We start from the raw sequence: 12,292 nt of genomic DNA, 5'->3' as shown, positions 1-12,292 counted from the left end.
GGAGTAGATGTTCAAAATGTTCGCAGTAAATCCTAATCTTGAATAAAACTGACTTTTAACCTTATTTAACCTAAAAAAATCTAGTAATGTAAGATCAGATGATCGCTTTGGTCATTCTATTGATCCTCGTTAATATTGCATTGAGGTCAAGCCGGACATTGCGTTTTATAATATGGTGGCTCCATTTTACTGATCCTAGATTACATTTCCTGGAAATTGTGAGTTTCTTGGATCTGGATATAAATTTGCCAGTGTTAATATGCTATAATTTACATTGAAAGTATCCTCAATGAAAAAGGGACCAGAAAGATGGTTTCCAGCAATTCCTGCCCAAACAATAACCTTTTAAGGGAACGGCGTGTGTTATTCTCCCAACCAATGAGGATTTCTCAATAATAAATAACAAAAAAGAGTTCTATCATAATCGTCTTTTTATATTGTATTATTTTGAGCATTCCATTTATTTAATATGTTTACTAACGATATATGCCTAACATTGAATGAAGTGTATGTAGATTTTTCTCAAACTCAAGCATCAAATCTAATTTTATTTCATCACTCAAGGTATTGTCAGTTGCTTGCTTTATCCACTTTATACCAAACTCGACAAATAGTTTCTTTATGTTAATAATTAATCCTTGGCATATAGGCGGAAAAACAACAAATTTTTCTGGAAATAGATGTTTGTAAAACTAAAATTATAATATACACAATATAATCACAAATCAGTTTGCAAAGGTGTCTTAAACTAACTAATGTCGCCACAGAAAATTTTTAAAGTATTTTCAATGGATATATGCCAGCTAAAAATCTGAGTTTATTATAGTAAATTGGTGTTATCATATAATTTTATTCTATTCTAATATAATTACTGTGATAAATTTGAAAACGTGCATTTTTGAGTGAAAATTAAGAGACCCAATTCGGCTTTCACACACTAAATATCTATTTTGATTATACACGTTCAATTATTCCGTCAGCGGTAAAATATGCCCAAAATTTTTGAAAATATTGATAAAATTAAGACTGTGTATTTTCTGTTATATAGACCAGATATTAAATAAGTGAATCGACAAACAACATAAGCGATCTCGTACCATATTAAGAGATCTAAATAAATTTGAAAATGAAAATGTTATCAATAAAAAATTTACAAATTTTGAAAACAAAATAACTTTGAAACAATTGTCGAACCTTTTCAAAACCTAAAACTGAATGTTTTTATCAAATATATCAATAATTATTATGGAATGTGAACAGAATAGTAAGCATCCTTCTTTTTGTTCAGACAAACATTTCATACCATGAAAATGTGTTTGAATTTTTATAACGTACTAACATTGAATCTTCATCATCACCATTAAATGTGTCTTGAATCTGTCACTTGCAGTGAAGTATTTATTATACAAGACATTTTAAAATACAGTAAAACATCAAAAAAAGGAAATAAAGATAAGATAAACTCAACATCTCATGCCGTAACATTCGCTAGATATACAATGGACTGGATATAAAAATAGTGAAAAACTAAAAAGTAGTATTAAATTTATCCTAGAGACCCCAAAAACAAATTCTCAATAAATGATTCAATGTACGAAGCATTAGGAATGGAATATGCTAAAGGTAATAATAAAGATGATTCTATTCATCTGAATAAACATGCCCAACAAAGTTGGAGCTTCGAAGTATCTTCTATGTGTTGTATTTGTACATAATAATCTTCTAGTTAATTTATATTCACTGCTTCTACTGAGTAGATTTCGGAATTCTTAAGCCAAGGAAATTTTCTATTTATAAATAGACTTAATGAGTTGATAAATAAAAGTTTCCAGAAACCAAAAAATTTTGGTTCGAATAATATGGGTAGGATAATACTCTGACAATAAAATGAATATCTAACATTTGATCCTTCCGAAATGTTTATATACAAACCCACATGTAAATAAGATTAATAATAGATGAGATAGCAGTAAAACTTACCGACGGGTTAGGCATGCACCTTCTGCTCATAGGCTCTGGACTCCTGTAGGTAGGAGAGTACCTACCAGCGAAACAGGCACCAGTAGAAGTAATAGGCCCGTGAAGACCCGTAGGACCTTTCGAGCCCATCATCTTATCGGGCGAATACATCTTAGTTTTAAAAACAATACTCAGCGAAAGTCACAAAGTGTCATCGTTAATTACCACAAATATCACAACTGTTCTTTTTTTTTCTATTGTTAACGCATTTCGAGATATAACAGAATTAGTTTTAAGGTATTAGGTATTTTGAGCGCGCTGTAGAGGGACTAGTGCACCCTTAAACGATCCAAGGGTTGACTGTTGGCTGCCATTGGAATTTTGTTTCAACTTTTGAGGGGCTGAAAAGAGGCGTCGGAGCGCTTGCGTCAGAAGCACCGAGACGCCCTGCCCCTCTCTAGGAATACTTCGACGGCCGCCGTCGCATTCGCTTGTTACAAATTAGTAGCGTTTTGATGATGTATAGATTTTTGAATTGTTGCCGAAAAAGGGTAGTTTGATGGGGTTTGATAGGTTTATTAACGTATTTGGGAAATTGTTTGTGTTATTATACGTTGGTCTGCTTGTGAAAATAATGATATTTCTTCATACTCAGTAGCATTTTCTTCGTTTCCATTAGATTATACATATTTGTTTTCTTCCTTAAAAAATCAAATATGAGTGGTTGATAAAGAATTTTATATCCAACAATCAGATCAAAGGAAACAGTAGCAAGAAATATAAGGGACTTCGTTCTAATTTTTGATCATCAAAAGATAACTATCATATTATCAGAACATATAAAAAAGATTGGGGTCATATTGAAAAAATTCTTTTTGAGTATAGTGACAACAACACTGAAGAGTTGTTATAATACTGACAAAACTATTCGTGGACTTCATGTAACATTTCCAACTTAAATATCAAAAATGCAGAAAGCGAGAATTGAAGAAAATTCAAGCAAAATTTGATTGAAGAAATAACGTATAGCAGACTAAAACAATCGATCACTAAATGAAACATGACAATATAATAAAGAAGACATTACATAGACGGCATTCAAAATATTTATACTGAAATAGATACTTAGTGAAAATAGGAAGCTAACAGGTTTACAGTGGATACAATATAACGCTAATCAACTTTAAGTAAGTGGATTACAAGGCTGTAAATTACAATACAGTAAAGATATTTGGAATCAAAAAAGGAGGTACATCCTGTAATGTAACATTTGAAATATTGAAACATATGGAATAAAGCAAAGAAATAGTATATTATAAAAGTAAGCGAAGAAATGTTATAAACTTGATAAAATGGAGGGCATCTTAATAAAAGTCTAAGAGCCAGGGGGCGGCAGACCAAACATATTTTAGGAAAGCCTAAAATTTCCTCGGTGAGTCTGTTTTACATACCAGCTATGAGATGGAAACTAGCTAAGCGCGGGGGTTCTAGTAAAACTAGGTGCGACAGGTGTGAAAATTTACTAAAAATATATTTAAGGAAAGTTGCCGTTTGGATATACTATTACTAGCTATGTAAAATTGAAACGGCAAACCATTATCGCGGTTCTAGAGTGATGGTAGACATTTTGAAATGTTAAATATTTTTGATATATGTTATTCTTTGAAGTATCAGATGCTTATATTTCTAAAGTAAGACTTATACGTCGTTCCTTCGACCTGGAAGACAGTAAAATCTTTTTCAACACGAGTTTACTGGGTGTAGTAGATACGTTGTATATGGAATAAAAGCATTTTCGTTCTTTATTTCTTATCTTCTATATACTACTCTCGTATTCTTTCTAACTCAAGATTCCTTTTCCTGCTCTCTTTAAGACATCATTGAAATTAGTTTAAGGTAGTACAGTTGTTGTCATTAAAGCCAGTTATATATTAATAATTATGCTCGCTAATATGATGAAATTAAAAAGTCCTCCTTTCCATATTTGTATTCGTATTGGAACTCATCATCATCATCATCAAGCCTTTCAATCCCATGTGGATTATGACTATCGCTTTTGGCGCTTTATATCCTTTTTTTTTGAGGTTCCCTTCTTTTGGATTCCGTTTTGGATTTCTCAAGTTTTTTATATTCAGTGCTATTATGTTCTCCTCTATTTCGTTTCTCCAAGTTTTTCTCGGCCTGTCCCTTCTTCTTGGACATAATTGGTTTTCTTCTTATTATGTGTCCGGCCTAGTTGAGCCTTTGTGCTTTTATGTGTCTCACTATATTCTCCTTCTCCAGTTCTCTCTTTATTTCTTTGGTTTTTTTGTTCTTCTTTCTTCTTCCTGTGTTATGTTTGGGCCTGTTATAGTTGTCATTATGTTTCTTTCGGTTCTCTTAAGTTTTTCTTCTTCTCTTTTGTTTATTACTGTTGTTTCCATGTCAAATGTGATTACTGGTCTTATTAGGATTTTGTACATTTTCATTTAGTTTTGTTTGGTTATGTTTTTGTTTTTTAGTAGGTTTTTGCTTATTTCATAGGCTTGATAGCCCTTTTGTATCCTATCCTTTATCCTCTCGGTGGTTTTTGTCCCAACGATATTCCTACATAGTTAAAGTTCGATAATGTTTCAAAGTTGTATTTGCTAGTTTTTATTTGGTTTGCTCTGGTTTGCCTCTTATTTTCATATATTTTGCTTTCTCTGCATGTATTTCCAGTCCGTAATTTCTTGCTTCTTCTTCTAATTTGTTGATCGATTTTATTAATTCCCTTTATCCATTTGCTGTGATCGTTACATCATCTGCGTATGCTGCTATCTGTATTGCATCTGTTATAATGTTATATAACATTTTGTAGTCCTGCGTTTCCCTTAATGCTTTCCAGAATTATATTGAATAGCGTTGGTGACATTGGATCTCTCTGCTTAACGCAATTATTTGTGTGCGTTTTATCTGATGTTCTACCTTGAAATCTCAAGTATCGTGAACTGGTAATAATGAAAGATTAATTCATCGTCATCACATCACTAAAAAAAGCTTGAGTGGAAAAAATCTGACCTTAACAAAAGAATATATACAAAGCTTATTCGATATCTTTCAAAAGTTCACTTGCCAAATGTATGGTATGCGAAAAAATCAGTCGACATGGATGATCAGAGATTTCAGTTTTTTGCTTGTAGCTACAGAGCTACTGATATTAATGAAAATTTCACGATATCTCCTTGAAACAGCGACTTTTATCAACAGTTTTTAAGAGCTCATTATGTTACAAGCCTTTAAAAAAATTATTATCAAGAACAACCAACAACAACTTGAATATGGTTGGATGGAGGAAGAAAACCCCTGCATTTTTAAATGGTTTAAGGGAGATCAACTGCCATATTTAGTCAGCAACTTGATTAAGGATTCTCAAGGTCTGACTTTAAATAAGAGACTCGATTTGCTAACTTTAATTTTACTTCACAGAATCTGAAGATGTAGATGATGAAATTCATTATTATGACGAAGATGATACTGAAGTATGAACAAAAATTAGAAGATATGAGTATTCCATGTTTTGATAATATTTGAAATCAATTTAAAGTTTCCTGAAATGAATTTAAAAAAAATTTGTTTGAATTTTTCAAAATGTCTACCACCACCATTTTTAGTTTTAGTTTTAGTCAAATTTTCACACCTGTGGCATCTGAGTGTAGCTAGGCCCACCGCGAACGCGCTAGCTCCCATTTCATGGTTGGTAGGTACAACAGACTCACCGAGGAAATTTTAGGCTTTCCTGAAATATATTTGGTTTGCTGCCCATTGCCTATTAGACTATGATACTTAGCGACTTTATTCAAACAGTTTAGGATCATTTTTCTTCCGGAATTAAGCAGCATCGTGGCTAAGTAGTAGTGGGAACATTATGTATCTATTGGTTACTTCCAAAACAACATAGAATCTGTATAAAAGGAAATTTTATTTCTATTTTGTGATATTAAAACTTCAGACTCAAGGTGAATATTCTAGTATCTAAAATGCAACCATCAGTAATAGTATTGATATTTTTTTATAATAACATTCTTCTTGTTTCGGCGTTTAATTGTTTGTGACTAAATCCGCACTTTCCGCACATTTCCTTCTAAAACTCGAAATGATGATCTAAAATTGATATTTTGGCACAAATACAAACGTTTCAGTCTTGATAATAGGCATTATTTTTTAGTATTAACTTTACGTAAATACCTTTCTTTTCCACTGAACATTTCACAATAAACAATAATAGCATACAATGGAGCTTTTTCATTTTTATCAAACATGCTGCAGGCTGTAAATTCGAATCTTCTCGGTTCGTTATCATTTAATTAAAATTCAGTTTCGAGTAAATAACAACCAAAACATTTTTTCATACTGAATATGTGAGTGCCTAGCGCTTGTATAACCAACATTGAAGATACTGATCCATTCGTCAACAACAAAGCAGATCAATCATTTTTAAAGAGAATAAGCAAGTTGTATGTAATTATATACTTATCACCTGGTATTCTATTTTGGATAAGCTATCAATTCCTTAAACAGTAAATCTGTTTGTACTATGAAAGCAATCAATAATATATAATCAACAATAAATTTTCTAATAATGTCGTATTCAATTTTTGTAACTAACACTTAAAAGAAAATAATATTAGCGATAATCATTTTTGTTTTGTATTATCTGTGATATACTGACTAAGATATTAGTTTATAGGATACATACAAAAGATAAAACAACATATCATAGGTTCAGCTCTTCTCTATTTTTCAATATTATCTCCCCTATTAATACAGTATTTGTTGGGTCGTTTTAAAAATATATCAGTTCTGCATAAAAAGAGAAATGAATCGTCAATGAAATGCTGTCCCCATTTATAATGATGATAATCAGAAGAGACTAGATCCGGGCTGTAGGAAGGATTATGAAGCACATACCATTTGAATTGGTGCAAAATCTCTCCCGTTCTTGTAATGTAAGGACTCGTATTATAGTGCAGATCTATAATTCCAAGCCTCATTGTACAAAATTATTGTGATATAGTGAGGGCTGCTCTCTTTCAGTCAGGATTATTAAGAAGACGAGAATATCTCAGTCGATTATTAGAATTCTATTTTTCATAAATAAACATGGATTTAACAAATTACCGCTTCGAATACAAGCAACACACAGTAGGTTGCGAATTTTATTCTGGATGGCTCTTCAATATGGGAATTGATTATTGTTTTATGTGTCATGATTCATTAAGCCAGGTTCCATTAATGCAAGTTCCGTCGGCCGGATTGCAGGATTGGTATGACTCCATTTCATAGACTGTAGTTTTGTACCTGTATTGTTATGCACTATTTTATTCGAAAAGTCCTTATCAGTGTCATATTAGAATATGTTTCAATGCTATTTGCTAGTTTTAAAATTCCCATTCCCACAGAACATCTAGTAGTTCAATTTTTCAATCACTGTCTCACTCAAAAGGATCCACGAAACGTGTTCTGAAAGATGTACACCACGACTCATAGGATCTATTGTGTTCTCTTTTCTTGCTTTGAGACTGGGAATTCATTCAGTATTTGCAGCTGATCTATTAGTCCCACTCCTCTTAAAAAGTGCAGAATGTGACATGGCTGTAGCTACGTTTCCCATTTTATACGCTCCAAGATGAGCTGCTCTGGAGTTCCGTGAAGTATCACATTTCGAGAGAATGTAGATAGAGGTTTCAATCTCTGTTGAACTGAATCTGCACGTTACATTCTCTGCTAAACATCTACATTAAGGCGAAAGCGCCCCGACAAGAGTCCTGTTAGTATTCGTAGGCTGCTCTTATGTATATTGATACATTGAACCACCTCAACTCCTATAGATTGTTCTACTAACTGGTTTCACCCCTATCTACCTTCGCTTTTAATGTTTTCTTTATTGATTTTTAGCTGATACCATATAAAGTATCAGATCCTATAAAATGTTTGGCCGCCCTAGTTTAGTCAGCTAATTCGTTTCCCCCCACTCCAGTTTGTCCTCTCCTCAATTGCATATATTTTTGCCTCAAAATTGCTAGGTCTGACCCACATGCTCTCAAAGTTTTTGATTCTATACAAGTACAGCCCTGCTGTTTGTTTTGAGGTGACTTCTCAAAGCTATTATCTTTCGGTTTTTCATCTGAGGGATATCTCAGATTTGACAATTTTTGAAGGACGCTTTATCCTTCTAGATTCCTTCTCTAAGGAATCTGAGTAACGATTTTCCTGCACGCTTTCCAATACTGAATGGAGAGATGGGAGATTTAGAATCACTTATAGTTGCTGCTGTTAGGCCTGATATATGCAAACCAGTTATGTTTGTTTCTCCTGCTGTTTTGACTATTTCTAGTACCCTAAAAACTCCCCCAAACATGATTATTACACGATGGAATCTTTGGATTACAAACACAATTCCTCCCTGCGAAATTTCTCCTTACGAGATCTTAATCAGAAGATCAGTCTTAATTCATTTCAATTAGATTAATGTTAACATAATGGTTTCCTGTATCTTCACCCATAATTATATAGAACTAAGCATTTGCTTCCGTTATAATCGTAAAACTTTCTTTAATAAAGCTTCCAAAAGTTAATAGTGAGCTTTTCGAGGTAAATACAAGAGCAAATAAATATTACGTTCCATTAGATTTCGTCATTTTATTAATTTAATATTAATGTTGGTATCGGTAGGATTATTTTGATCAGAAGTTTATATATTTCAATATAAGATGAATATAATTTTACTTTACTTGTAGCCCTCGTATACCTACCTTATCCAAATAATCACAAAGTAGCTATTCTTTCCCTCAATGGAAAACATTATTTTTATAGGAACTAGATATAAGTCGTGCGTTTCCCCAACATAACTGTCTATTTTACACGAAAAGAGTGTTCGGCAATCCTAACACAAGTGTATATGTACATGACAATAAAACAAATATATAGGGGAAGTCCCTTTGATCCTGTGGCACTTCGGGGAGTAGAAAAGACTTTCTTTCATACTCCCAGTAGGCGCTTCCGTTGACTTCGCTTCTGGAACACAGACTAACTGAAGTTCATTTCTATTGGACGATTTTTATATGCAATGTCTCGGGATTTATGTATTTTGAATAACATTTCAAATTTCAGAGTATCGTTGCGAAAAAGAAAGAAATTAGCTAAAAAAATATTGCGATACATTCCATTTAGAATTCTGAATCAGTTGATTAAAGTAAAGGAAAAAGATAATAATATAATATAGTGACATTAATTTTTTCTGAAATAATAAATATACAAAACCGATATCATATATTCATTCAATGTCCCGGATTTCTATCGCCCAGAGCTGGTAACCCTGGTGTCCATACCAGTTCCATCGAGTTCGCAATGATATGGTAAATATCTACCTACCGTCATTCCACAATTTTTATCAATTTCATATTTTCGAAATTTTTCTTTAAAGAAGAATCACAAAGAACACAGTTCTTCTCTCAGAACTGGGATGGAACTTGAAGCTATTTGAATCTAGCCTTTTCTGTAAATCTTTTTTAACCACATGGTTGTGGGCAATTTTTCTAATAGTCTCGAGTGATAACTTGAATTACTATTATACACTTCTGAGGATAAAGATCTATCATATGTTCCAACCATTCTTGAAAGACATCAGTTTTCAACTCCTCGCAGTTGTCATCGGCCCTAGTAGGTTCAGAAGTCAATTAATCACCTGTATGAACTGCCGATGTATACTAAACTGTTAAGAATACACAACTTGGATCTCCTTACTACAAGGATAAAGCTAAAATCGCATTTTCAGTGAAATTTGTTGGAAAGAAATTATTTGGATTAAAATGAAACAATAAAAATTTCTAGTCTCTATCGGCAAATTGGTATTCTGTACCGTTTATGGTTTTAAAATACTAATTTATGGAAATACTAAGTTTTAGATTAGAAATAAGATTTTATAACCCTCCCCAGGGTTATAAAATAATTCATCTGTTGAATATCGGAAATAACACAAAAAACTAGAATCTCATCAAGGTGTGCGTCGAGCGCACGGTGCTTCGAGTATACAGATTATATGGGAGGGTGCACCGAGCGCATATTTTCAGGTATAAAGACGATATCTTGAATCCCTGTTTTTGCTCACAAGCTTCGTTTTCTTTACGCCAAAATCTCCCCTAAGAAATTGTTAGGCAAACACAACCCAACGAAACCACCACAACCCCAGCCCTGCAAAGGAGTTATTCCTATATCAGGACCTACTCCAACAAACCACCCTTCTTACAAAAATCCTTCCTACGAAACTTTAACCAACGAATCTTGCTCTCTCTCTCTATTTAGCTTGAAATGTTTATTACCGTAAATAAAAGAAAAAAATTTTTAAACCAGAAAGATTTTTTGCGGAAAATTTTTACGCATTCAATACACAATTTTTTATTTATTTGGAACTTAATATAATATCAATTTATGTTGAATATTTTATATAATTGAACATATGCCCATTTTGGAAAATCTCTGATGGTTTTTCGTTTTGTCTTAATGATAATAATTATTCAAAAGTTCGTATGTTTGCCTACCTCTAGGACTCGGCGCTCGTGCTTGTGCGCTCGTCGAACGATAACCCAAAATAACGAATATTCGAAATAACTTCCGTTGACCTCTTTACTAATCTACCTTCTAATCATTATCACCTGCTAGTGGATTGAAAATTTTTTTTTCTGAAAATATCCCTTTTTCCTTTGTTAAAAGGAAAAAAGAATAATCTATACTCACACAACTTATTTAGCATCGTATATAAAATAATTAGATAAAGTTACTAACTCTCTTTGTAGTGAAACGAGATGAAACATTCAACAACTAACAATTTGATCTTAAACGGATTGGGCCTGAATAAAATTAAAATCGAGACTAATGTAATGAATAAATGATTTATAATAACTATTTTAAACACGGGGAATTCATTGAGAATTTTGTATGAAAAATATCTATAATAAGAATTTTGTCTAATAGAAATTTAATTTTCCTAAAAACACTCATCCCCACCGAACTCGTCCTCGTGTTCGTCACATTTGAGGGTAGGAAATCGGCCGCTAGGTGTCGTTTGAGAGATTGCTCGCGCTTTCTGTCAACCTAAATGTGGATTTATTCTCACTGTATTAGATTACATACACCCCGAGTTTCTTGAACGGCCCAATAAATAAACAGGATCTTCAATTAGGATTTTTTTTCTAAGGTTAGGGAATGCAGGAAAACGAAATGCGGAAAACATGTAAGCGAAGATTGGATTTTGGACTCATATACTAAACCGGATGTGGAATACGCGGATATCTGGTAAGAATGCCACATACAGGGAGATTTCAGCATAAAGAGTCATTTTAAAAAGTAAACTCAGTTTCATTAGTTGTAAGATATTGTTTATTGAAAATTACAACAACAACACTTCACAACCTCACACAACTTTGTTTATTTTTTTGAATTTTAAGTTATGATCTTGTCATACAGTTTCATATGAATCATTAACATAACGCAAAGTATGTACATTCATTAGAATTAATTGTATACATTACGAAGTACGAGCATTCCGATACTATAATAACTCACGCCGCACAGTGGTGCGAACCTATTAATTTGGTGGACGTATGACCAATATGTGAAATTTCTCCATGTTTAGCTGATTCTTCTCGTGATAGTTTCCACTTGTTTCTCGTATTATCACGTTATATAAACACGTTCACCGCCGTTTTTGATCTTACAAATTATATGTATAAGAAGTGGTCACATGAAACATTGATTTTCCAAAAATTGAATGAGGATATTTTGGTTTTTATGATAAATATGTTTAAAAGATATTTAAAAAACACGTTTTTTTACCCAATTGAAATTTGAATTCTTTCATAAAAAGAACATTTGACTTTTTGTAAACATTGAGGGGACCAAAAATCCATGAACTTTACGTAAGTAATAGTTATCACACTATAATTACACACATTTTGTACAGAGTGATTCAAAAAAAGGTGATATCGTTTCAAGGATAGATATAAAATTGGAAAATATTTGGGGTTTGCCCAGTGAAAAAATTTCGTAACTCCCGTATTCAAGATAAAGGGCGTTGAAGAAAAGAATATTATACACATTTTCTACAATTTTGCTGCTATTACTGGTAACATTATAGTGAAATTTTATGCGAATATGTTCTGGAAATTGATACATCCAATGAATTTGTTTTTATGTGTGACTCTCATAGAAGGTGTTGGTTACACGGTTCATACCAAGTAGTATTGAACATAAGTTTTTCAATATTTGATTTATTATGCAATATTTCTTATCTTAAACATTATTTAATTTTACACCA

The 12,292-nt window shown here is 32.5% G+C and overlaps 1 protein-coding gene across 2 annotated transcripts in view; it reads right to left on the bottom strand.

Moving 5' to 3' along the window:
- LOC130444008 (inhibitory POU protein) overlaps nt 1-2,321 on the bottom strand; it is a 104,366-nt gene extending 102,045 nt beyond the window's left edge. For both annotated transcript variants that reach the window (XM_056778960.1, XM_056778961.1), the window contains exon 1: nt 1,981-2,321. In XM_056778960.1, coding sequence (XP_056634938.1) covers nt 1,981-2,130 — 150 coding nt within the window. In that variant the 5' untranslated portion in view covers nt 2,131-2,321. The remainder of the gene's footprint in view (nt 1-1,980) is intronic.
- Nucleotides 2,322-12,292: the final 9,971 nt, after the last annotated feature.

The sequence above is a fragment of the Diorhabda sublineata genome, chromosome 5, assembly GCF_026230105.1.
Source record: "Diorhabda sublineata isolate icDioSubl1.1 chromosome 5, icDioSubl1.1, whole genome shotgun sequence".
NCBI classification, from domain to species: domain Eukaryota; kingdom Metazoa; phylum Arthropoda; class Insecta; order Coleoptera; family Chrysomelidae; genus Diorhabda; species Diorhabda sublineata.
Note: the sequence above shows the minus strand (reverse complement) of the source record. Positions and strands in the feature narration are given on the sequence as shown.